This window comes from Ranitomeya imitator, chromosome 3 (assembly GCF_032444005.1).
Source record: "Ranitomeya imitator isolate aRanImi1 chromosome 3, aRanImi1.pri, whole genome shotgun sequence".
Taxonomy (NCBI): Eukaryota; Metazoa; Chordata; class Amphibia; order Anura; family Dendrobatidae; genus Ranitomeya; species Ranitomeya imitator.
In genome coordinates, this window is record NC_091284.1 from 114,008,746 (window position 1) to 114,036,279 (window position 27,534).

Sequence of the window (27,534 nt, forward strand, 5' to 3'; positions counted from 1 at the left end):
ACCCACGGCTCAATGGTTCAAAACATCAGTAGCAGGGTCCTGACAAAGAATAAATGTTTTAACACTGTAGGTTCTAGCACTCGCCCAGCTTGTAAAAGTTATTTATTTGCTTAACTACTCTTTTTAATGTGTTTTTTTTTTGTATTTAGATTTTTACATGTATGAGCAATGGTTTTAAGTGCTTTACTCAATTATATTTTATGATTGTTTCGTGTGTTTTATGATGTACATATATGTTTGAATATGTGTTTAAGTCAGATTCCCCACCCACTGGGTGTGGTGTTTCTTGTTTGTGTGTGTTTTTTTTTTTCTTTGAAAAGAGATGTCTCCATGTGCCTTCTTTTGCTATAAATACAAGACCCTGTATGTGTATGTGTATAGACTGTCCTGAGGAAGTTTTGTGATCACCACAAAACGCGTAGAAATAAAGTCTATTCTCTATTACTTCTATTTGGACTTCTCTGGTACATTATCCTGACAGGCGAGCAGCGCAGTCTGATGCCCCATTCTCTTCATCTAGCCAAGGATCTAATTTTGTGAGAAGCACCTGTATCTGTTCATTTATTACTTAGCAGGTCATATGCATTCTTAATGTTAACCTCTTCACTACCTCAGTGTAACATCCCCTAAATGTTCTGCTCTTTTCTCAGTCATTAATGTGCGACCTTCTCTGATAACATTGCCTCTGTGCTCTGAAAAGTTGCCAATATGAATGTATTCAATTAGCCAATCAAGGTATCACCAGTATAGGTTTAACATCACGTATTTCCTACCTGCTAAGTGAGCACTTTACGGGATAACCACTAGGTGGTGCCAGTTACGCGCAGCGCTGATATATCACAGCCCCCTTTCCAATGACCGCAGCAAACGTTACCAAATTTAAAGGACTTTAGCTCAGAGAATGCCTTGAGCAACCAGTTCCTGCGTCCTCAGATCAGCTCTGCAGATCCTTACAGGCTGTGCATGATAAAGCCTCCTACTGCTTTCTCATATTGGAATTATTTCCCCATTCATAAAAATGAGATATCCTCTTGTTCTGCTCTGGTCTTCCAGTTTGTTGGGATTTACCTGTGGAACTGGATTTTTGTATCAGTTCCCGGCTTCCGCTCTGCAGCACAACTACCCTGATCAAAACTCAGCATCCGCAAGTGCAAGTTACTCGAATCGCAGGTAAGTGTCCAAACCGATATCAATACCTTTATGGAAGTCGTCATTCTGCCCCAGAAATATCTGCAGCGCTCATTCTAAACACGTCTTCAACATTTGTAGTAAATGACATTTGCGCACAACTACTTTAATAGGACATTGTCTCGCTAATTATTGTTGATCATGACATTGGGGGCTCATGGCTGGCGTCCTGGGGGTAACCTGATATTTTCATCCTGACTAAGAATTTAGGAAATAATGACCTAGAATAAGAACTATCCTTAAGGCTATGTTCCCATGATAAGTTTTTGGTGATTTTTTTATGCTGTGTATTTAAAAAAAATGCAAGTAACATATTTTACTTAATGGATGCAGAAATTATGCAGAAAATCAAAAACTCACCAAAAACTTATCGTGAGAACCTAGCCTAAAGATTAAGTGCAGGATTTGGAAAGAAATGCAGCTGATAAGTGCTGCTCAAACACATTTTATTAGCCTATTTCTGATTTATTATTGCTATATTGAGTGGTATGGAGCCTTGGCCCTTGACACTTTTTGTCCTTGGGCCCAGATCATTTTTTGTCTTGCCCTTGTATGCCATCAATATGGGGGCAATACCATGTAAATTGACTTAGTGTCTCCCAATATTAACAATTATATTCAGGTCTCTTTGACTTTATTTATTTAAAAAAAAACTATAAAAATGTCTGCACTTGAATAACTTCCTGTGCGGAATATTAATAACATAACATGTATGTATTCACATTATTGGAAGTGGGATACAACAAATCAGCCACTTTACTTTCCAAAGTTACAAAAATTAGATTTGGATATTGGCTCCACATTTTGCCATGTACAGAAAGACTCCTAATATTCCCATGTTGCAGGTACCAGATTTTGCCTGCAGCTTTCCATATAGTGATTTACTGTCAGATTCTAAGCTGATCCAAAGTTTTGTCAATGACGGCTATTCCTAGCTTGTCATTAATGTGCGGCAAAAATGACATGAACCCATGTGAACTTCACTGTCCTGAAACCACTGAAGGGAGAAAGCAGCGGTCAGCATCCGGGGCACAGCGGTTCTCCCTCTGGGGGGGAGGGTTGTCGCGGGATGAACACCGTTCTGTTTCCCCCATAACGTGCGGATCTGCGACCTGTTCTTAATTTTGTGGGGTCTGTGACATTGTTTATGTCTTTAAAACATATTTAGGAGTTTTACAACTTCATGTAAAAAGTTTAATTCACTTACTAGACCGTAGTAGATGAAGTCACAGCCGCCGTCAGAACAGATAGTTTGGGCTTAGATGGCTTGCGAGGCTTCGTTCAATTGTTCTTTTAATAACTTGACTTACTTTGCATGAATTTACAATGTGTTTAGACACATTGTAAAATTCTTTCATCCCGCCATCCAGTAATCCTAAATGCTAAGTAACCCTGCACATTTTCCAGCTCAGATATACAATATCATATGGGATTCACAAGACCAGAAACTAAGGATTGAAACAAAGGGATAATCATTACAGAAATGCATTAAATTATTAATATTGGAATATTTTGTGAAAAATCAAATCACACCTTGTCTTTACACTCAGCATATATTCTGTACAAATCTCGCAGGGTATGTAAAGCCTTGATATATGCAACTGTGTAACATGTGGTAGGGTTGCGTATGTTTCCCAATATTTGCGGTCTATATTTCTTAGAGAAAGCCGTACTACTATTCAGTGCAGCTGAAATAAAGGTATGATGATGAATATTACGGGAATGTGTGACAAAGGACACTATAGGACCCTGCAAATGAATTTATCACATGCACAGGAAAGGCTTCTATCAAACCTGCCAAAAGTAAGCCAAAAACATTATAGGCGCACAGCCTTATTTTGGGTTATTCATCTACATTTTCAGGGGCGTTTATTATGATTTTCTATGCACATCCTATAATCCAGAGTATTGGATAACCTGATACCTATATAGTGTCATTGAAGCCAGAATAGACGTAACTAACCACTTAAACCCCATGGCTGATCTCCTGGAAATGTCTGCAGAAAGCAGGACTATTGGTTTTGTGAATGGACAAAGTAAAGGGCTGACACTGCTGCAATCCACCTGCTGCCTCCATTCATAAAATAAAGCAATGTAAGCAGCACATCCATGTCATGTAATATGCAGCAGTAGTGAATTTTTATTTCTCTGGCATTACTGGTGCTGGTACTTATGTCTCTACTAGAAATAAAGGGAGCAATTTCATTCAATGAAACAGTTCAGAATCAAAGGTGGTGGCCTTTTTTCAGTTATATTTTCTTAAGGTAAGTATTAAACCTTTAAAGTGGTTGTCAAGTTTAAAGCTGCAAGTCTGCAGTAACTCTATACGACTGCAGACTTGTGACTCCTCACGTCGCGCTCACTGTGTGCTGTGAGGATGAAGGAAGCGATCCAGCTCACCGCTGCATGTAAGTGCTATGATCCGGAGAACTGACTGCGTATCCACCTGTACGCCACAATGCCTTCATATCACTGCATTAAGCATTAACATCTATGATAGATTTACAACTTCAAAGTTCAGATAATATTAATACTAAAAATCTTGACAAAAGCAACATTTCTAACCCACAATTGTATTCAGTCCAGGCAAGAAACGAAGACATGGACCTTTTTCAAAATAAAATAGAATATCATCTCAAGGCATTGTGAGAAACTGATTCTAATGAATAATCTAACCAAAAACTAATGTTTCCAAAATAAAGATAACATAATCATCAAAAGGTCGTATAAAGGCGAATCGATGGTGATTATGAATAACGAATGATTATATTCAGTGGATCACTGATCAACTATGTCATACCACCATTTACCAACCTCTTGATAAAAATCCCACCACTTCCTTCAGTAAATCCATATATAAATGTATTTATGAAGGGACAGCACTTAATATCTTTGATGAAAAGGAAGCAGAATATTTGAAAATAATTAATCTCACCATTCCTTTCCTAAACATCTTACCTAAAACATGCAAATAAACTTATCCCTTCCCATGTGATCAGTAGTGTCTGGTATTGGTTCCCTTGGTGAAAGATCAGGGGTGTGGTCAGATGGTCCATAGAAGAACTGGTTATTTAAAAGATACTGGTGATGTCTTAGAACCACTTAAAAACTTCCACTGGTCCAGTAGGTTCGCTTGGTTAAAATGTGATGTCAAATTTCTCTACTCATCCATTCCCCACAAAGTACTGCTATTTGCTTTAGGCTTTGTTCACATGTTCCTGATTTCCCTCCTTTTTTTTCAGGACTAAAAACCGCAGCTCTTGGCAGAAAACGCAGGTCCTTTTTTTGGTGCTTTTTTGGTGTGTTTTTTGGTGCGTTTTTTGATGCGTTTTTTTTATGCAGTTTTCTATGCAGAGTCTGTGTGTTTTCTAGGAAGTTTTTTAGGGTTAAAATGGCTGAAAATACCCTAACCCTAACCCTACCCCTAACCCTAACCCTACCCCTACCCCTAACCCTAACCCTACCCCTAACCCTACCCCTAACCCTAACCCTACCCCTAACCCTACCCCTACCCCTAACCCTACCCCTAACCCTACCCCTAACCCTAACCCTATTCTAACAGTGGAAAAAAGAAATTCTTAATTTTTTTTATTGCCCCTACCTATGGGGGTGACAAAGGGGGGGGGGGTCATTTACAATTTTTTTTATTTTGATCACTGAGATAGGTTATATCTCAGTGATCAAAATGCACTTTGTAACGAATCTGCTGGCCGGCAGATTCGGCGGGCGCACTGCGCATGCGCCCGCCATTTTGCAAGATGGCGGCGCCCAGGGAGAAGACGGCCGGACGGACACCGGGAGGCCGAGTAAGTATAAGGGGGGGAGATGAGGGCACGGGGGGCGTCGGAGCATGGGGGGGTGGCATCGGAGCATGGGGGGGTGGGATTGGGGCACGGGGGGGCAGCCACACTGCAGCGGTTCTGCACCACAAACCGCAGAAAACCCGCAGATATTTTTTTCATCTGCGGGTTTTACTGTGGGTTTGACCTCACAATGGAGGTCTATGGGTGCAGAACCAATGCAGTTCCGCAAAAAGAAGTGACATGGTACTTCTTTTTTACTGCGGCTATTCAGTGCGGCTTTTTTCGCGATTTTCCGCAATGTGGGCACAGCAGTTCCTGTTTTCCATAGGGTACATTGTAATGTACCCTGCATGGAAAACAGCTGCGGACCCGCAGCGGGAAAATCGCGGCGATTCCGCATGAAAAAAAGGATGGTGTGAACATGGCCTTAAGGTTTCACTTAAAAAAAATACACTGAATTTTCAATAACCCTTCAAAACTATATCATGGAAACTGAATCCCTTATCAGCCACATCAATTTTTGCTTTTGTGAAAAATTCTATCTAGGAATTATGGGAATTTCTGTGGGGGTCAAATATTCTCCATCTGCAGCCGATTTGTTTATGAGCTGGCGAGAGGAGTCCTACATTTATACTGTGGAGAACTGATGAATGACATCTGGTGGTACGGCAGGTACATAGATGATTTACTCATTATATGGCAATCTGATGTACCTGCCGTACAGTTATTTATTGAACTACAATCAATTTAATTTGCATTTTACATTTAATCACCAGAACTCATTCATTGAATTCGTAGATCTAAAACTCTCAAGCACAACAAATGCTCCCATAACCACTTCTACCATTAGAAAAAAGACTGCAGGAAATGCCATTTTACATGCTAGAAATCTGCTGCAAAAGATACAATACCTGTGGGGGAATTAACCCGAGCCAGACGTAATTGCAGCTCTGAACCAGCTTATATCAATGAGGTCTACCAAATAGAAAAAAGGCTCTGTTGTAGAGGAAACCAAAAATATACACAAAACAGAGCAGCAAAAATTGTGTAGAATAAAAATAATAACAAAAATAAGATCTCAAACAATAAAGAAATAAATGCTCAAATAAGGCAGCTCCATTCACAATGGTATTACAATACAGCAAACAGTTTAAAAAAAAACCAGGAACATTTTTTATAAATATCTTAGCATATTGGAAGAAGATGAAAACATAGATAAAGTCATGAATAAAAAAAAGTTGAGCAGTCTCAAGAAGGGCTCCTTCTCTAAGAAAAAATCTTCACGTTTTTTGGACATAACAAAAACCACTAACAATAACTGGCTACAAACAAAAGGATTTTACAAAAAGCAGCTCATATCCCTGTAAAACTTGTTTGCTAGAAAAACTATGCAAAACCTTCTATAACTCCACTGATAAAGAATGCTTTCCCATAAAATAATTTATTAGCTGTAATTCTACCTATGTCATTTATATTATCAAATGCATTACATGCAAGCTGAAATACACAGGTTGCACCACTAGACAGTTTAAAACACAATTTCGTGAACATTTGTATGACATGGAATATAGTAATAGTTTTAGAGCCATGTCATGGGTGTCCAAATATTTTATTAATTCTCACTAAAATAATGTATCATCAAAAAAACAAACAAAAAAAGGAGGAACATTGGAATGGATCCTCAAAAATGGAGACGCATGATGGATCTATAAACTTAAAAGAGGCTGAAGGACTATTTGTAGATCTGAAGCCTCTGTCACTCCAGCTCTATTCACTGACCAGCGCTGCCTCCTCCTGCTTGAATGACAGCCTCTATGCTGTGTGACATTGGGAGGAGAATAGAGCTGGAGTGACAGAGGTTTCAGATCTACAGCATCATTTGCATATCAATTCAAACGCTGATTTCTCAGTAAGGCCGGGGTCACACTTGCGAGTGTAATGTGAGAAACTCACGCAAGTCTCTCGCATCAATACCCGGCACTGCCGCCGGCACTCGGACCAGAGCATTCAGCTGCATAGAAATACATGCAGCCACAACTACGGTCGTGAGTGGCGGCGGCAGTGCTGGGTATTGATGCGAGAGACTTGCGCGAGTTTCTCGCATTACACTCACAAGTGTGACCCCGGCCTAAAGGAGGAACTGGCTCTCCATGTAAGGGTAATGCTGGAATTGTCTTAGAAAGAGCTACATGTTCTTATAAATAGTTTTGGGGATAAAATACTGCTGACATATTCCATTTAATACTGTCTAATCCAGTTTGCACCTCATCCTAGTTTGCTTTTTTTGTGCCAGAAATGTGAGCAACAATTTTGACACTTTTTTTGGCGTAGTAGAGGTCATGCCTCTTTCCCACTAGGTCGCAACCCTTTTCAGTGAGGTTGTGCCCCCTTCTCAAACTAGAAAACAAAAGCATTTAAGACACATAATAAATATGTACAAATTATAAACACAGCTTTTTTGATGCAAATTGTGCAGAATTCTGGCACATGTACAGTAGCTTGATAATCTCTCCCATTTTGGCTGACCTCTCTTGCTCTTTATTGGGATTCTTTTCATCACCGGTATCACAAAACGATGCAGCATTAACAGATTTAATAAAGGTGGCAGGATGTACAGCCTACACATTTACACTAGCAGTTTCTCCTGGGTGTATACAAATTTAGGTCCAGTCTCTTAAGTAATTGCAAACAGCACAGACTCTGCAGTAGTAAACTGGAATGGGTTTAGAATCTGTCCATTTTGGAGATGTCATGATGTGCTGGAGTATGTGGCTCCTTTAGTAGTCTGTCGATTTCTTTCAACATCACAGTCTCTGATAACAAACCTATTCATAGTGTTGGTAAACCAGGTGCCTCCTGCCATTTGCTTGTCTCCTTAGCTGATATGTGCACTATGTTTGCTGCCTTAGGCTCTCTGATCCACTATAGGTACCAAACTGATTTAGGGGTAATGGAAACCCTACATCACTGGACACACAGGCTCCTCTGCTCTGGGGTACATTACATATGAACCTGAAAGCTGTCGCTGTCCACTTATCAGTCAAGCACAGTTTGCTCTTTCTCACTATCTTCTTGTGGTTCTCTTGGCACTGTACTCCAGGCTTGATCTACAACCAACACACAGCATCATGCCTTATGACAGACCACCAATTACTTATAATTTGAAAATCTCTGCCCTTAGAACCATTTTTTCCTTGCTTTACTCTTTAGTACATGATATACACCATTATAATTTTACCTGGAAACCTAAAAGTACTCCATGCTACAAGTTGACTACTTACTTTGGATTCTGCCACCCTATTCTCTCCATTTGACATTCTCTCTCTTTCTGATCTTAATTATAATTTTAGAAAAAAAATCACTCCTCTTCGCCCTACTAGTCCAGCCCAAGGCATAATGTAGACATTTTGTAGGTCATAAGTTTTCTCAAGGTCTACTATAACCTTTCCCCAAAAGGCTTAACGCCCTTTACAGATATGCATACCAAATAAGATGCCCTAAGTGGGGAAATAACCTTTGCTTCAATTACAAGATATGGAATAAGGTCTTTTCAACTACTGAAAAACATTTACATAAAGAAATCAGTTGTATACTCAAATGCCGTAAGAAGTTATTTTCTTCGATCTTCAGGAGCACACAACTCACCCGCCTCCCAGCTTTCTGATTGCCGGAGGGAGATGCACTACTGAAAATTGACTGTTTGGAGCAGTGGCATTGGTACTGTATGCCACTGGTTCGAACGAGGCTTTCTCAGATGGTTCAGCTTTGCCTCTGCACCAATGCAAGGTCATGGAAGCTAACCAGATCCAGAGATCTTGCAAGATTCAGAGCAGTGCTTATTAGGCTACGTTCACATTTGCGTTGTTGGGCACAGCGTCGGCGACGCAACCAACAACGCATGTACACAACACAGCGTTTTGCGACGCATGATTTGTCATAAGATCGTACAGAGCAGGAATTTCGGCGCAGGGAAAACGCTACAAGAAGCGTCCTCTGCGCCCTGTCTGTGCGTCAATATGACACATGCGTCGTAAAACACAATACAATGCATTGTCCATGCGCCCCACATGTTAAAGATAGGGGCGCATGAAGCATGCGTTGGTATGCGTCGACGACGCTGCGCCCATCAACGCAAATGTGAAAGTAGCCTAAGCTGTATAGTAAAAAGTTTGCAAGCTTGCACTCCTTGCCTAGGAAATCGACCACCTCTGGTACAACTGTTATGACCTGGTGGTAAGGACAATAATGGACCTGGTGGTTAAGAGCTCACGGAATGACCTGATAGTTACTAATAATATAGGACGAGCTCTGAGACGTGGGAACTCTGCTGACCGCAATCCCTAATCCTATCACACACACTAGAAATAGCCGTGGATTGCTCCTAACGCTCCCTATGCAACTTGACACAGCCTAAGAAACTAGCTAGCCCTAGAGATAGAAAAATAAAGCCTACCTTGCCTCAGAGAAATTCCCCAAAGGAAAAGGCAGCCCCCCACATATAATGACTGTGAGTAAAGATGAAAATTACAAACACAGAGATGAAATAGATTTAGCAAAGTGAGGCCCGACTTACTGAACAGACAGAGGATAGGAAAGGTAACTTTGCGGTCAGCACAAAAAACTACAAAAAGACCACGCAGAGGGTGCAAAAAGACCCTCCGCACCGACTCACGGTGCGGAGGCGCTCCCTCTGCGTCCCAGAGCTTCCAACAAGCAAGACAAAAATCAAAATAGCAAGCTGGACAGAAAAATAGCAAACCAGAGAAAAACAAGCAGGAACTTAGCTTCTGCTGGGAAGACAGGTCACAAGAACGATCCAGGAGAGAACTAGACCAATACTGGAACATTGACAGGTGGCATGGAGCAATGATCTAAGTGGAGTTAAATAGAGCAGCCAGCTAACGAATTAACCTCGTCACCTGTGGAAGGAAACTCAGAAGCCGCAGCTCCACTCACAACCACCAGAGGAAGCCCATGGACAGAACCAGCCGAAGTACCATTCATGACCACAGGAGGGAGCTTGACAACAGAATTCACAACAGTACCCCCCCCTTGAGGAGGGGTCACCGAACCCTCACCAGAGCCCCCCGGCTGACCAGGACGAGCCAAATGAAAGGCACGAACCAGATCGGCAGCATGAACATCGGAGGCAAAGACCCAGGAATTATCTTCCTGACCATAACCCTTCCACTTGACCAGGTACTGGAGTTTCCATCTCGAAATACGAGAATCCAAAATCTTCTCCACCACATACTCCAACTCCCCCTCAACCAACATCGGGGCAGGAGGATCAACGGATGGAACCACAGGCGCCACGTATCTCCGCAACAATGACCTATGGAATACATTATGGATGGAAAAAGAAGCTGGAAGGGTCAAACGAAACGACAAAGGATTGAGAACCTCAGAAATCTTATACGTACCAATGAAACGAGGCTTAAACTTAGGAGAGGAAACCTTCATAGGAACATAACGAGACGACAACCAAACCAAATCCCCAACACGAAGTCGGGGACCCACACAGCGCCGGTGGTTAGCGAAACGTTGAGCCTTCTCTTGGGACAATGTCAAATTGTCCACCACATGAGTCCAAATCTGCTGCAACCTATCCACCACAGTATCTACACCAGGACAGTCCGAAGACTCAACCTGCCCGGAAGAGAAAGGAGGATGGAAACCAGAATTGCAGAAAAACGGCGAAACCAAAGTAGCCGAGCTGGCCCGATTATTAAGGGCGAACTCAGCCAAAGGCAAAAAGGACACCCAATCATCCTGATCAGCAGAAACAAAGCATCTCAGATATGTTTCCAAAGTCTGATTAGTTAGTTCGGTTTGGCCATTTGTCTGAGGATGGAAAGCCGAGGAAAAAGACAAATCAATGCCCATCCTAGCACAAAAGGCTCGCCAAAACCTCGAAACAAACTGGGAACCTCTGTCCAAAACGATGTTCTTCGGAATGCCATGTAAACGAACCACATGCTGGAAAAACAATGGCACCAAATCAGAGGAGGAAGGCAATTTAGACAAAGGTACCAAATGGACCATCTTAGAGAAGCGATCACAAACCACCCAAATAACCGACATCTTTTGAGAGACAGGGAAATCCGAAATAAAATCCATAGAGATATGCGTCCAGGGCCTCTTCGGGACCGGCAAGGGCAAAAGCAACCCACTGGCACGAGAACAGCAGGGCTTAGCCCGAGCACAAGTCCCACAGGACTGCACAAAAGAACGCACATCCCGCGACAAAGACGGCCACCAAAAGGATCTAGCCACCAAATCTCTGGTACCAAAGATTCCAGGATGACCAGCCAACACCGAACAATGAACCTCAGAGATAACTCTACTAGTCCATTTATCAGGGACAAACAGTTTCTCCGCTGGGCAACGGTCAGGTCTATCAGCCTGAAATTTTTGCAGCACCCGCCGCAAATCAGGGGAGATGGCAGACAAAATTACCCCCTCTTTGAGAATACCCGCCGGCTCAGGAACACCCGGAGAGTCGGGCACAAAACTCCTTGACAGGGCATCAGCCTTCACATTCTTAGAGCCTGGAAGGTACGAAACCACAAAATCAAAACGGGAGAAAAATAGCGACCAACGAGCCTGTCTAGGATTCAACCGTTTGGCAGACTCGAGATAAGTCAAATTCTTGTGATCTCTCAAGACCACCACGCGATGCTTGGCTCCTTCAAGCCAATGACGCCACTCCTCGAATGCCCACTTCATGGCCAACAACTCTCGATTGCCAACATTATATTTGCGCTCAGCAGGCGAAAACTTTCTAGAAAAGAAGGCACATGGTTTCATCACCGAGCCATCAGAACTTCTTTGCAACAAAACAGCCCCTGCTCCAATCTCAGAAGCATCAACCTCGACCTGAAACGGAAGCGAAACATCTGGCTGGCACAACACAGGGGCAGAAGAAAAACGACGCTTCAACTCCTGAAAAGCTTCCACAGCCGCAGAAGACCAATTGACCACATCAGCAACCTTCTTGGTCAAATCAGTCAACGGTTTAGCAACACTAGAAAAATTACTGATGAAGCGACGATAAAAATTAGCAAAGCCCAGGAACTTTTGCAGACTCTTCACAGATGTCGGCTGAGTCCAATCATAAATGGCCTGGACTTTAACAGGGTCCATCTCGATAGTAGAAGGGGAAAAAATGAAACCCAAAAATGAAACCTTCTGAACTCCAAAGAGACACTTTGACCCCTTCACAAACAAAGAATTCGCACGAAGGACCTGGAACACCATTCTGACCTGCTTCACGTGAGACTCCCAATCATCCGAGAAGACCAAAATATCATCCAAATATACAATCAGGAAATAATCCAGGTACTCTCGGAAGATGTTATGCATGAAGGACTGAAATACTGATGGAGCATTGGAAAGCCCGAATGGCATAACCAGGTACTCAAAATGGCCCTCGAGCGTATTAAATGCTGTTTTCCATTCATCGCCCTGTTTAATACGCACAAGATTATACGCACCACGAAGATCTATCTTGATGAACCATCTAGCCCCCTTAATCCGAGCAAATAAATCCGACAGCAGCGGCAAAGGGTACTGAAATTTGACTGTGATCTTATTAAGAAGGCGGTAATCAATACAAGGTCTCAAAGAACCATCCTTCTTGGCCACAAAAAAGAACCCTGCTCCCAATGGTGACGACGACGGGCGAATATGACCCTTCTCCAAGGATTCCTTTACATAACTCCGCATAGCGGCGTGCTCTGGCACAGATAAATTGAACAGTCAGCTCTTAGGAAACTTACTACCAGGAATCAAATTGATAGCACAATCGCAATCCCTATGAGGAGGTAGGGCACTGGATTTGGGCTCATCAAATACATCCCGGTAATCCGACAAAAGCTCCGGGACTTCAGAAGGGGTGGATGACGAAATAGACAAAAATGGAACATCACCATGTACCCCCTGACAACCCCAGCTGGACACAGACATAGATTTCCAATCCAATACTGGATTATGGACCTGTAGCCATGGCAACCCCAAAACGACCACATCATGCAGATTATGCAACACCAAAAAGCAAATATCCTCCTGATGTGCAGGAGCCATGCACATGGTCAATTGGGTCCAGTACTGAGGCTTATTCTTGGCCAAAGGCGTAGCATCAATTCCTCTCAATGGAATAGGATACTGCAAGGGCTCCAAGAAAAAACCACAGCGCCTAGCAAACTCCAAGTCCATCAAATTCAGGGCAGCGCCTGAATCCACAAATGCCATAACAGAATAGGATGACAAAGAGCAAATCAGAGTAACGGACAAAAGAAATTTCGACTGTACGGTACAAATGGTAGCAGACCTAGCGAAACGCTTAGTGCGCTTAGGACAATCGGAAATAGCATGAGTGGAATCACCGCAGTAAAAACACAGCCCATTCCGACGTCTGTGTTCTTGCCGTTCAGCTCTGGTCAAAGTCCTATCACATTGCATAGGCTCAAGTCTATGCTCAGATAATACCGCCAAATGGTGCACAGCTTTACGCTCACGCAAGCGTCGATCGATCTGAATGGCCAAAGACATAGACTCATTCAGACCAGCAGGCATGGGAAATCCCACCATGACATCCTTAAGGGCTTCAGAGAGACCCTTTCTGAAAATTGCTGCCAGGGCACATTCATTCCACTGAGTGAGTACAGACCACTTCCTAAACTTCTGACAATATATTTCTACCTCATCCTGACCCTGACACAGAGCCAGCAAGATTTTCTCTGCCTGATCCACTGAATTAGGTTCATCATAAAGCAATCCGAGCGCCAGAAAAAACGCATCAACATCGCGCAATGCCGGATCTCCTGGCGCAAGGGAAAATGCCCAGTCTTGAGGGTCGCCACGTAAAAAAGAAATAATGATTTTCACTTGTTGAACAGGGTCACCTGAGGAGCGAGGTTTCAAAGCAAGAAACAATTTACAATTATTTTTGAAATTCAGAAAGTTAGATCTGTCCCCAAAAAACAAATCAGGAATTGGAATCCTAGGCTCTAACATCGGATTCTGAACCACAAAATCTTGAATGTTTTGTACCCTTGCAGTGAGATTATCCATACAAGAGAACAGACCTTGAATGTCCATATCTACACCTGTATCCTGAACCACCCAGAGGTAAAGGGGAAAAGAGAGACAAAACACACTGCAAAGAAAACAAAATGGTCTCAGAACTTCTCTTATCCCTCTATTGAGATGCATTAATACTTCAGGCCACCTGTACTGTTATGACCTGGTGGTAAGGACAATAAGGGACCTGGTGGTTAAGAGCTCACGGAATGACCTGATAGTTACTAATAATATAGGACGAGCTCTGAGACGTGGGAACTCTGCTGACCGCAATCCCTAATCCTATCACACACACTAGAAATAGCCGTGGATTGCTCCTAACGCTCCCTATGCAACTCGACACAGCCTAAGAAACTAGCTAGCCCTAGAGATAGAAAAATAAAGCCTACCTTGCCTCAGAGAAATTCCCCAAAGGAAAAGGCAGCCCCCCACATATAATGACTGTGAGTAAAGATGAAAATTACAAACACAGAGATGAAATAGATTTAGCAAAGTGAGGCCCGACTTACTGAACAGACAGAGGATAGGAAAGGTAACTTTGCGGTCAGCACGAAAAACTACAAAAAGACCATGCAGAGGGTGCAAAAAGACCCTCCGCACCGACTCACGGTGCGGAGGCGCTCCCTCTGCGTCCCAGAGCTTCCAGCAAGCAAGACAAAAATCAAAATAGCAAGCTGGACAGAAAAATAGCAAACCAGAGAAAAACAAGCAGGAACTTAGCTTCTGCTGGGAAGACAGGTCACAAGAACGATCCAGGAGAGAACTAGACCAATACTGGAACATTGACAGGTGGCATGGAGCAATGATCTAAGTGGAGATAAATAGAGCAGCCAGCTAACGAATTAACCTCATCACCTGTGGAAGGAAACTCAGAAGCCGCAGCTCCACTCGCAACCACCAGAGGAGGCCCATGGACAGAACCAGCCGAAGTACCATTCATGACCACAGGAGGGAGCTTGACAACAGAATTCACAATATACTACAGACACAAGTCTAAATAAAAGTATTGAGTTTAATACAAAAATGTATATTGCATTTCAAACAAAAGCAGTTTTAAAAACTGATCTTAGCTTGCAAGTAGGAAGTTTTCCATTCTCTGTGTATTGGCGACATGGAATGGTCATATCTCATTATTTAGTTCTTAATTACCTCCCAACACATGGCTATGCTCACTCCCAAAACACATTTGTTAAGTGCAACAAGAACTGCAAAAAGCAAAATAGTAAGGCCAGAAAAAAGAGAACGTGAAAGTGTAGATAGAAAAATAGCAACTGCCTGAACCGTCAAGGGACCAAACACAGCACACATGTTCTTATGTTGTAGCTGACTGGTTTAATTTATGGCGACATTTAGTCTCTGAAGTGTAAGTTGTTGTATGACGGTGAGATCACAATATCAATGACATTACTAGTTTCAAAATATTGGTCATGCCAGAAGGGACTGCTGTAGGTGCATGGGGAGAGGTAAATACTCACATTGTTTTAGGCTTTATAGATTTCCTATGGGAAGGGTAACCTAGAGGAAATGATGTCACATTTATGCTGCTGTCTGGGACATATCTAGGACTGTCAGATGGAAAGCTCTTCTGTACACGTCAGATCAGGAGAGAAAACTGTAATATAGAAAAATCTTCACAAAATTGGTGATTTTTATGTTTTTGTTTTTATAACTTTGATTGCATTTGCTGGTCACCTAAATGTTTGTTCTGTCTCATACACGTTGGTGTTTCATGTACGCATCGCACTTCAGTCTTGTATAAATGGAGTAATTACATAGAGCACAGGTATGTTTTACTCAAACCACCCATTGAACTTGATGTTGGGTAATACATAAGCAGAAGACGTCATGTGCGACTGTATTTCTGGAGTGTAAAACCTCATTCCCACATCTGTGTTACATGGAAGTGTTCTATCTGTTTTTTTTTCCATGGACAGAACATTTACCTGTTACAATCTATGGTATGGTTTCTTGAAATGGCAAAAGTTTAAGGGTCTGTGAATAGCCCATAAAGTACACGGATGGCGTCCTTGTGACTTCTGTGTGATGTCTGTATTTAACATGGCAAAGGATAGGAGACGCTTTGTCATTTACTAACACACTGTTGGTAGAAACGAACACGCGGATCAAACACTGATGACAATGATCCAAAACACTGATGACCCATGTACCATTTCTTGATGTATGTGCTTATATACAGATGTGTTAATGAGGCCTAATAAAGATTTCAGATGAAGCAAATTCCACCCCCCCAAAAAAAAAAGTTACACATTTCCTAAAAAGTTATATACATGGTACATGTAACCTAAATTAATGTGCTCACTGGTAAGAGTTTGGCTCGGTCCATGCTACGATTGCATTGTCCATAAGAAAAATTTAAGGCATGTGGGTTTTTTTGAGGCTGAAGAAACTTATACAAATTATTTTGACTGTAATTATCACCATTTTACAGTTTACAGTGAAAGCAGCTGATGTTTTCATATCGGAATTATAGGCTGTAAATATGTATCACTGATCATCATAATGATTTATTATGGTTTTCCAATGTGACTGTGATTTTTTGATAAGCTCATCTGCTCCAGCAGTGCACCCGGGACAGGCCCCCACGTGATTTCATGTCCACCGACCTCGTGATGTCAGAAGACCAGGTCGCTCCTTGGTACCTGACTCGAGCCATAGGCTCCAGACGCTATGGGAATGTCCATCAGGGGACTCTATTTGGAATTCCACTGCCTCAAACGGTTAACCCATGCTGCCCCTTGCATCCACCGCAACTGAACTTGAACTCCACGATACAATTCACTAACTGACACTGAACTCTCTAACCAGGAAGTGCCCCCTTATATTTACACTAGTGCCCACCCACTGGGCTAGTTCCATCCTTAACTATTTCTTATCTTATCAGCTAACCCTATCATCCTTATTCAAAATCCTATGTTACCCTAAGCTTATCCTACGCTATACTCACATTATGCATTAACACGTTACATGCTGTACCTCACCATAATACATTATACCCACAATAATATTCACATGGCTCGGACGGTGTCTTCAGAGGCTTGAATAGGGTAAGACAGTCCACATCCCTACACCTATTATATACTGGATTGATATTTCAGGTGTAGGGGATGGAACAACTTGCCATGAATTAAGCGAGCTGTCGTGCCCCATCTCACACCAGCACTGCCCATTTCGGCAAAGTTGGGATGAACTGGCGTGAAGATGAAAGAAGTCGCGTCTAACTTTTGCAATTTTTCAAAGCACCGTGGCATAGAAGCTTTGAATCAGGCCCTTTGTGTCCACAAAAAGATCTATTTGTCGATTTTTTTTTTTTTTTATTCTAGTCATGAAACCAAAGCACCCAAGTCTATGAGTCAATGAAAATCACTAAGAGCACATGAATGTTATCCATGTACAATCCGTGTGCTATCCAAGATTAGCATTGTAATGGTATTATAAACTTGGCATTTTGGGTGTGAGGAAGAAGGGGCGAACAAGAAAATCACTAGTGGTAAAAACTAACACACTGACCAAAAATTGGTGAAAATTTGTCTGTTTTTTCATGTATAATGAATGAAGCTAGAGTGCTAAAATAAAACATAATTCCAGAGAATAATACATCACTTAAATGAATTTGTTGATTTCATGTGAATGATGCCTAACTATTGTACAGTCTACTTTTATCTTGTGTTTCAGTTCCACTTCATTGTTAGGATCTCTGCTCTCTGTTCATAATGATCTATAGGTTTTTTCCAACACTTTACATCTATATTGGTACAGAGACCTGTAGGATGACAGGTGCATGCTTAGATTTTTTTTAGATTCTGGCTTAATGCTGGTACTTAAAGATCCATACAGCTGGTGATCCAGATGTTCTTTCGCTCTGATTTTCCCTTCTCAGTCACATGTTATTAAATGCCTATTTTGGAATCTAAGAAGTAGAGAACAACGAAAAATCCCAATAAAGTTAAGGAGCAGAGATTTCCCAAAGGTTCCAGAAGTTGTTCAGGAACCAGAGGGGCAAAAAAGGAGCAAAGAGAAAGACGTTAGGAAGTAACTAGAAAGGCAGATATGAAGTTTCCTTTTATCCCTCCTCTTTTTTGGGGGTTCACTTTTTATCATGCAAGGTTATTATAAACACTCAGGTTCACATTTTCTTCATGGAAACAGAACAGTTATGAGGCTTTATTTATTTTGAATTTCCTGTAAATTATATAGCGCCAACACACTCTGCAACACTGTTTATATATTGAAAAGGCTTTTGTTTCTCCAGCCATCAGTCCAATGGTAGAGTAAAATAAAACTTTTATTTATCCATTAAAACCCTGCTGTTGTCTTCGGTCTGGGGAGACCGATTTTGAACTTTGGTATTTTAGGGGGTGTTCAAGATGCGGTTCTGAAACTTGTGGTTGATTGACTTAAATGAGGATGGGTCAGTCGGGAACGGGTTTCAGAGCCGCATCTTGAATATTTTAAAGAATATTGAAGTTCAAGGTCGGTCGTTTTTGACCGAAGACAACAGCAGGGTTAAAAAGTTACAAGTTTCTTTAATAACAATTTTGCGTACAGTCATTCCCTTATGGATGACATGTTTCGACACTACATTTGTCTTCCTCCAGGTCCCATATGTATATATACCATATTATATTGTCTAATCTCTATATTTCACACACTTTTTGGAAGACTTCATATGGAATGTGGTAGGAAGGTAGAAGAAGGCCAGATAAGGGGAGAAACTCATACTAAACACAGGTATGACCCCTTGCAAGCCTCAAACCCAAGATCCCAGTGCGACACGTGGACATTGCTTCCCAGTAATGGAGAAGTTATAATGAACTGTGTGAACCAAATTAGCATTCTTTGCTCTGTGTTTCATTGGCAATGCGTACGGTCCACACAATCACTAATAGCAGCACATAAATCTTACATGACAAGTGAACAGACCTGCACATCTGTAAATGCACACATCTGTATTGTTTATGTCATTTACAAGGAGTGCTATGGGAAGCATTTGTCAAACAGAAATATAACACTTCTGTATAAGAGTGACAGCTGTGGTCACATAGCGGGGTGACCTTATTATTTGGTCACTGAGTCTAAATGCTTTGCTGAAAGTCGGCTCTGTGTCGGGCAGGATTAGGAAATGACTCAATTTACTTTTTTTGTTTCAGCTAATGCTATTGAGAATACATGCTGCTTGTGAAATATTACACTGGTTTCTTAGGTGGGATATGACAATGTGAAGGTACACACATTATATTCTATGTATGAGCTTGTCCAGGTCAGATGAGCCCATAGGTTTCCTTTCAAAGCTTTCAAAATATTGTATTTTTTTTATTATCTTTTACTAAAATGGTAAAATGTTACCTTATTGCTTTCGCTCATTAAAAGGTTACGTCCATATTCTTATATAGAAAAAATATCTAAAGTGCTTTGTTGCACACACAGGTGGCACTTGTGGTTTTGCAAACTCACTATGCCACGGGGCCGGTCTTACCCAGGAGGGGCGCAGCTAAGCGGCTACCAGGTTTTCACTGGAGCTCCTGATGGTGGAGTCAGACTTGGCTGCAGGTAGCCACCAGATACCACTCCTAGTCAGTGTCAGACTGGGGTGCCTAGGGCCCACCAGCAGAACTTACAACAGGGGCCCACTTTAAAGTTCAATGCTCAGGATAGGTTCACATTCACGTAGTTGTAAGTTCCGACATATTTACTGGAAGAACAGATGCAACACGCTTCGTTAAAAAGATAGACACCCTGACGGAGCCTAAAAAAGATCTGATTATATTCAGTTGGTTCTGTCCCACACCATTTGTCTTTGTCATGTGACAGATGCATTTTTTTTAGGAGTTTAATTTTTCTGTTCCTATAACAATACCAAAAAAAAGAAGCCTGAACGCCAACGTGATTCAAGCTATACCTGTTAATCTTTAGACTTACAGGATTCAGTATTTTGTTTTAAGTTTCCCAGAGCCATATTTTTTTTATTTTTGAGTTTACATAAAGGCGTGGTATTTTTCATTGCTCTGTGCATATCATTTAACCCCTTCATAGCCGGGCTGTTTTCCATTTTTGCATCTTTTCCTCTCCTTACTTCCAAAAGCCATAACTTTTTTAATTTTCCGTCCACATAACTGTGTGAGGGCTTGTTTTTTTTTCGTGGGACAAGTTGTAGTTTTGAAATACATAATTAATTTTATCATGTTATGCAATGGAAAGCGGAAGAAAATTCCAAGTGCATTGAAATTGCACCTTCTGCCCCGGGAGGCAAGGTACACACACAGCTGAAGACAGGGAGCGCATCCGGGGCGGTGAGTATGCCAACGTCTCTGCATGGAGGGGGAAGGGAAACCATGCAGGAGTGCCTGGAAATAGCGTTACAGTACCCCCTTACGAGTTCCTCTTCAAGCCAGCGAGGAATCTCTGCAGAGAAGTTGGAGGCCGACACCTCTTCACAGACTCCCAAGACTTCTTTTCAGGATCATGATTTCTTCTGTTCAGTAGAAGAAAAGTAATACTTCTCACCATCTTCACGATTAGGATGCTTGTCTCCATCAAAGGTGAAGCGGGCGTAGTACCAGGAATTGGTCATTGGGAAGTCTCTCTCTGTTCATTTAGATCAGCTACTAGCCTGAAATATTCAAGGACCAACTGGAGTTCCTCCGCCTGTTTGGTGGATTGCAGAGACTTGGAAGATGCCACTGCTTTGACGTTCTCTTCACCAAACCAGCTAGAAATTGAAGATACCTGATCTGTGACCATCTTCAGCCTGGTCTCCAAGATGACACATCCACGAGGCGGTGAGGTTCCTGGGGGCACATCAATCGTCGGGACTGTATGGAGACTTTGCCTCTGCTTCTCCCTTCAGAGACACCAGCACACAGCGAGTCGGCGACTAGCAGACCTGGAGGAAAAGATGACGACACTGCTGACTGATCTGGACATACTGTATGGGGACAAGACATGTCTTGTGACTCGACTATCTCCAACGAAGCAACACACGGGGTCTCCAGATGAGAACGGTCATTTGAGTTCTTAGCTCTGGATGACCTATGGGAAAACCAGATAGCACATGGAAGGCGAACATCTCCATATACAATGCTCCAATCTGGAGTTTGGAAATTAGATGACTGTCTTCTGTTATGGCTCATCCTTCACATGACAACATCTTTACCAGATTGTGGCACTGTTGGATGGGAATCTGACACCGACTTTTTATGGCTTGCAACACAAAACTTTCCTGCCAAACCGAAGCCTCCACTTGCCACGGATAGTCACATTCATTAGTGGAGAGGGATTACTCCTGCCAAGGAAAGCCTCTCCTATGGGCCCAAGGCTTTGGAATTGTTTAGACTTCTCAGGACAAAGACTGTCAGGATGTTCCACACAACCCCAGCGGTACCACAATCCCTTCTCATGACTGATTTTCCAGCTTCTGCTTAGCCTGCCAAACACGGTTGACCTTCACAAATTCTGCATGGGTAGCTTCCACAACAGGCTGGTGAACGGGTGGTCTTTGAACGGACAGGGCCAAATGTGACAGTTTCCTCACACATGTCACCCGTCTGGGCTGCTCCTAGAAGCTGAGTAGGGAAATTTTTTCAGGAGATTCTGGGTTTGGCTTGTTGAAGACTATTCGGAAGGCCACCAAAATGGCCTGCAGGTCAGAGGTGATAGGAGACACTTTTTTCCCATAGGGGGTTGAGCCATTCTAAGACATCTCCTGCTAGGTAGGACATTAGGAATCACACCTTGAAAAAACTTCACTGCACACCTGTCCTTCCTGCCCAGCTTCCTACCAACCGATTCTTCTCACCTCTTCTTTTCTGGCATGATGACTTGGTTTCTGTTGTCACAGTATGCCGTGCCATTTTAGCGCACCTCATGATGTCACTATGTTACAATAAGCATTGCCTGAGTGATGGCACAATGAGCAATGACATCAGAGGATGGGGAGAAGAAGAGTCACGGATGACCAGAAAGGGTGGTGGGACAGGTGAGCAGTGAAGTGAGTATTATTTTTGGAGAGTCCTTGGAACATAATATGGAACATTCAAATTGCATAAAAAAACTTCCCTGTAAAATTTATGTTATTTGGCAATTTTGAATTGTGGCAGATCTGCTCATCTCTAGGAAATACCCTTGTCAAATGAATCATTGTGTCCTTTCTATGCTCAATTAGGCTGACAATTCTTTCCTTATACATAGCTAGGGAGAGCCCTGTCCGTCTAGTTTAGTGGACAATAATAAGTCAATGGACACACACACCTTGGACCCGGCTGCAACAGTGTTTCAGAGTAAAGCCCATTTAATGTAGGAGTTGCTCTCTGATCCATGTGGCCTGTGGTTCAGGCAGCATAAATAATGTGACAAGTTCCCATTAACACTACTCCAAACAAACATTTCCCCTGCACCTATCACTGTTGGGGAAATTTAGTATTAAATTAGGGTCTTTCAGATTAAGAACTGTCTATGTAATAGGAGGACAACGGGAGTTTGCCAGAGTATTAGCCGTAAGAGCTTCTTTTCCCTCTTTCTCATGTAGAGGATCCTGAACAGGAACATGGAAATCTGTATGCACTAATAAGAATGTAGATAGGGGTTTATTTTTTACAGGTATGTTATATGAGCCATAAAAGATTGCTTGTGACAATGGTAATTAATCGTCCAGAAAAGGCAAATTATGCTCCTCTTCCTGTCTTCGCTTAGTTGATGTATGCTGCTTTCTTATTTACTTACTGGGATTTCTCTTTTTATCCTTTTGTTTCTAATTATATTTTATATCTGAAAGTCTTCAATCTATTATTATTATATGGATTCATGCTTAACATATATATAGTTTTTGAAATTATTTAATGATGGGAAAAGCCAAATAAGAACTTCTCAAAAGTTAAAGCTTGAAAAAATATGTCTGCGGGCCGTAATGTAGACCATATGCCATGTCATACTTTAACCTCCTCTCTTCTCAGTGTTATTCCTACAGTGGAGTATAACAAAAGAAGGCTATTGCTTTATCTTTCCTTCTCTGGAAAGCACCCAAGTCTAACATGAAGGACCTCCATAGTGATAGAAATGGAATCTGCTTGTTGTGATATATAATAGAGCCTTACTATAGATTGATGAAGTCTCAGCATGATCATAAAACCGTAACTCACGCTTTCCCAATAGTTTGTGATTTGGTCATCGAATGTTTATCTAAAGAAAGATTAGACAAGTTTTTTAATTTATGAAACACAACTTTATGGAGCCAAGAGGAATTTCATGAAACCTATGTTTTATTACACTTTTATGATGCCTGTTATTGGCTGGGTGAAAATAGAGGTTAAGGAACAATAGTCTTGGTTCTGAACTAAAAAGAAAGTATGATAACCTGCCTGAAATAAAGAATGTTGTTGCAATTTAGTCCAATTGTTCAAATGAGTTAAAAAGACAAATTTATAAATTTCTAAATACATTACATGCCTTATCTTGTGCTAGTCTGTTTTACAGCCTACATTATAGACGAAATGTGAAGAGAAAATCCAGCACTCCAATACTCTATGTTAATGAAGAATCAGTGCTTTATTGGTTCAGCAATTCCAAAACGTGACGTTTCAGTCAATCATACCTTCATCAGACGAACTGCAATGTTATAAAACAGAATATCAATATGAAAACCAAAAAGGCCAAAAGGACATATATAGTATATAAAAAACAACAAAAAGGGTTTCAAAGCTCAGGCGAAACGCGCGTCGGGCGTGTGCGGGCCATCACAGGACCACTTAGACAGCTGAGTATTCCATTGTTTTATACAATTTCTTTTTCGTCTGGTTTACGGGCTTCAGATGAATTGAGAGCACATTGTGCCAGTTTACCAGTGTTTATATTGTACCACTGTCTATATTATATTGCTGTGCAGGGGGCTTCCTATTCACTGCCAGATGGACTTAATGTGCAATATCTATGCTATGCTGCTATTTATATAATTTGCATTTTGCTGCTATAATAATGTGTGCACATAGCCTATGATTTTTATATGGTTTTTTACCTATAATTTTGTCCATATGCACTAGTATTCTGGAATTACGGAGTTCATTTGAATGATATACCCTGTGACATTATTACTATTTATACAAATTTGGATAGTTGGTATTCCCGTTACAGACTAAATTGCTATTTTTACATCCCGTGGATACCAGTGTTGTAATCATTATTTTCATTTATGTGGATAAATTTTGTCTTAATTTTTGATTATTTAATATATGCTATTTTTGGTCCTTGTGTTACCCCGTACCTCTTTCCACTTTTTTTGTTTTTCCCGTTTACTTATGTCTTGTGATTTTTGTATGATTAATAAAATTATATTTCTATTTTTTCATGAGTTGTGCATTATGTTATAGGTTTAGTAGTTTGGTAAATGCACACCATATGTTTATTGTTTTACATATGTGTACTTGTACAGACTATGTTAAGGGTACACAAGGGTTTATGATTTAGAGTGGGTATCAATGTAAAAAGATATTGAACCATAATGTTGCAACGATACATTGCACCAAACTAAAACTGAAAGGTAAGGGAATATCTGTGAGGATACTATTTCACATGGCAAATGCCAATAGAATGATAAGACTCGAGTAATCTGTGAATAAAACAGAAAAACAAAATTGTAATGCTTATCGAATTGTGTGGAGTTAATAAGCAGTAGCACAGGTAAAAGAAGTGACCTCCATCACTCAGGGTTGAACCTTTGTTGCACGTGATCAGTACTCACCAATACATATGTCTTCTATGTGATTGAAACCTATATCCTATGACTAAGGCTAGTTTCACACTAACGTTTAGCCGGGCTGCGGAGGGATGCGGACTTCCTCCTTGAAGCTGTATGCAGATGCGTCGTTTTGACGGTGTGGCATCTGCACGAAATTGCAACTTCAGCGCAGGTCGTCGCACCATCAAAACGACAGATGCGGAGGCATCCACATACAGCGGCATGGCCTGCGTACCCAATGTTAAAGATAGGGTGCGCACGCCGCATGCAGCCATAGGCGGAGCTGAATGAAGAGGTGCGGCAGTGGGCGGAGCTTCACAGAGGAAGTCTGCATCCCTCCGCAGCCCGGCTAAATGCTAGTGTGAAACTAGCCTAAGGGCACCTGTGTTGCACCATAAATGCATCAGGTTTTAACATGGTTTCCTTGGATCTTTGTTTTTAATCATTTGGTATAAACTGTAATTCTAATGTCTGATCGTTGTGTCAGATTTCTTCCTTTTTCTTCAGCTGTGCCTCACCAGCAAAAGCGGCACACTCCACTTGTATTTCAACCGTGGTGATTGATTACCTCACACTATGGGGAGCTCCGTTGATTCCCCTCTTCCACTCCTTTTTCATCACTCAGGGTAGCGTGTACTGTGTGAGGCACAACTTGCCACTTCTGGTTGGTGCTCCGGAAGTGACGAGATACTGGTTGTTGTTGTCCATATATATCTTTTTAGGTTATCACATTGATGTTCTGTTTTATAACATTGCAGTTAGTCTGAGGAAGCTCTGATTGACCAAAACATCACATGTTTTGAGATTTCTGATCTAATAAAGCAGGGATGCACAACAAGGGCCACATAGTCATACTGAACTATTTCCAAGGGCCGCAAAAATTTGATTTGGGTACTTACATGAATACAGCACACGAACCACCAACAGTAAATTGTTGTATCATCAGAACCAAGTTTTGAGTACTTGAGAAATATTTGGAGAGTTTCCTCTCCCAAAAGATTATTGTGAACACATCAAAACTTTCATGGCGTTGTTAGAGCAGAAACTGATCAGGAAAGTAACAAAATCTTCTTCATAATCTCATAACTAAGCTTTTCAGTTTTAACATGAAGCATGTTTTGGATTGTTATGTGTACAAGATTAGAACCACCATCAGTAAATAAATTCATCACTAAGACCATTGTCAGTACAGGAATACATCACCAGAACCACTGTCAGTACATGAATACATCACCAGAACCACGGTCAGTGCAGGAATACATCACCAAGCTTAGTACAGCGATCAAATGCAGTTTCAGGTCAGACCCATATATACTTGTAGCACGTGAACCTGCAACTCCAAGTATGTCCTTAGCAATGGTTTGAAGATAGTTGGAGTTGTTGTTACCAGTCAGCTTCACAGTGCGAACCATACAGGAACCACGGAACTGATGAGACATAGTTAGTATCACAAATAAACTTTTACATCCAGGTACCTTATAGGTGACATATTTTCTGATTGAAGTCATTCTCATCTCTTTTGCCTCTTACTCTTCTGTCATAGTACCAAGCCATGATGAGATGTCACACCCACAGCTCTTCTCTCCAAACTTCCCTCTTTTTCCATCTTCTGCAGCATCTCCCCTCATGGCGCCCTTACAAATAAAAGTATCATTATAATGTCCCATAAATAAAAATATTTTCCATGCTGTGCCCCTGAAAAAATAACTCCTCTTACTATCCTTGAAAAAATGTCCTCCATACACTGCTCCTCTACATAATGTACCCCCACATTGCCCCATTCCATAATGTCCCCCTCACACTGCCTCTTTCCATAATGTCCACACTTTCCCTCTACAAAAAAATTCCCACACACTGCCTCTCTTCAAAATTCCCCCCCATACTGCCCCTCTCCAAAATATTCCCCTCACATTGACCCTCTGCATAATGTCCTCCCCACTGCCACTTGCTATACTGTGCCCTTTCCTAATTCCCTCCCACCCATTGCTCCTAATAATATTGGGTTTGTGTGCTGCAACCACCTTCGTCTAATCTCAACAAAGATTTTTAAGGATGCAAGTCAGGCATCAGTAATGGCCACTCCGGAATCTTCCAGGACTTCTTCTGAAACCAAGCCTTGGTGGACTTTGACATATGCTTATGATATGTACTGTCCTGTTGGAAGTTCCAATTATACCCAAGTTTCAACTTCCTCACAGAAGGAATAAGGCTTTCTTCTAGGATTCTCTGAAATTTGATTGAATTCTTCTATCCCTCCACATGCTGTAGGTTTCCAAGGTGAGAGGAAGCAACAGAGTTCCAGAAAATCACCGAGCCATTGCCGGGCTTCACTCTAGGCAGGGATTAGGGGGTAACAGCGCTTCATTGATCCTGGCCAGCCTCAATACAGTGTTTACAAGCTCAATAAAAGAAGCTTGCAAGCACTGCACGTGTTCTGCTGTCTAGCAGCAAGGGTCTGTCTCCAAGACAACAAAAGTTAATATCTCAAGAACGGCTGAAAATTTTAATAAGCAGTAAATTGCCAAATTGCTTGTGTTTACAAGCACTATCTGACAATACTCGTTTAGGGAGATGGGAATAACTCTTTAATAGTCTCTTTAACTTATGTTTCATTCTTCCTCCTCCAGACATACCAATGAATCATAAGCCAGAAAAGCTCCAGATTTGTTTTATTGCTCCACAGAATCGAATCCAAAATGTCTGTTGCTTATTCAT

The 27,534-nt window shown here is 41.6% G+C and overlaps 1 protein-coding gene across 1 annotated transcript in view; it reads left to right on the forward strand.

The window, feature by feature from the left end:
• The first annotated feature begins 890 nt into the window (after nucleotides 1-890).
• Nucleotides 891-27,534, forward strand: part of COL26A1 (collagen type XXVI alpha 1 chain) — an 817,346-nt gene continuing 790,702 nt past the window's right edge. The window contains exon 1 of the mRNA XM_069761307.1: nucleotides 891-1,170. Coding sequence (XP_069617408.1) covers nucleotides 1,019-1,170 — 152 coding nt within the window. The 5' untranslated portion in view covers nucleotides 891-1,018. The remainder of the gene's footprint in view (nucleotides 1,171-27,534) is intronic.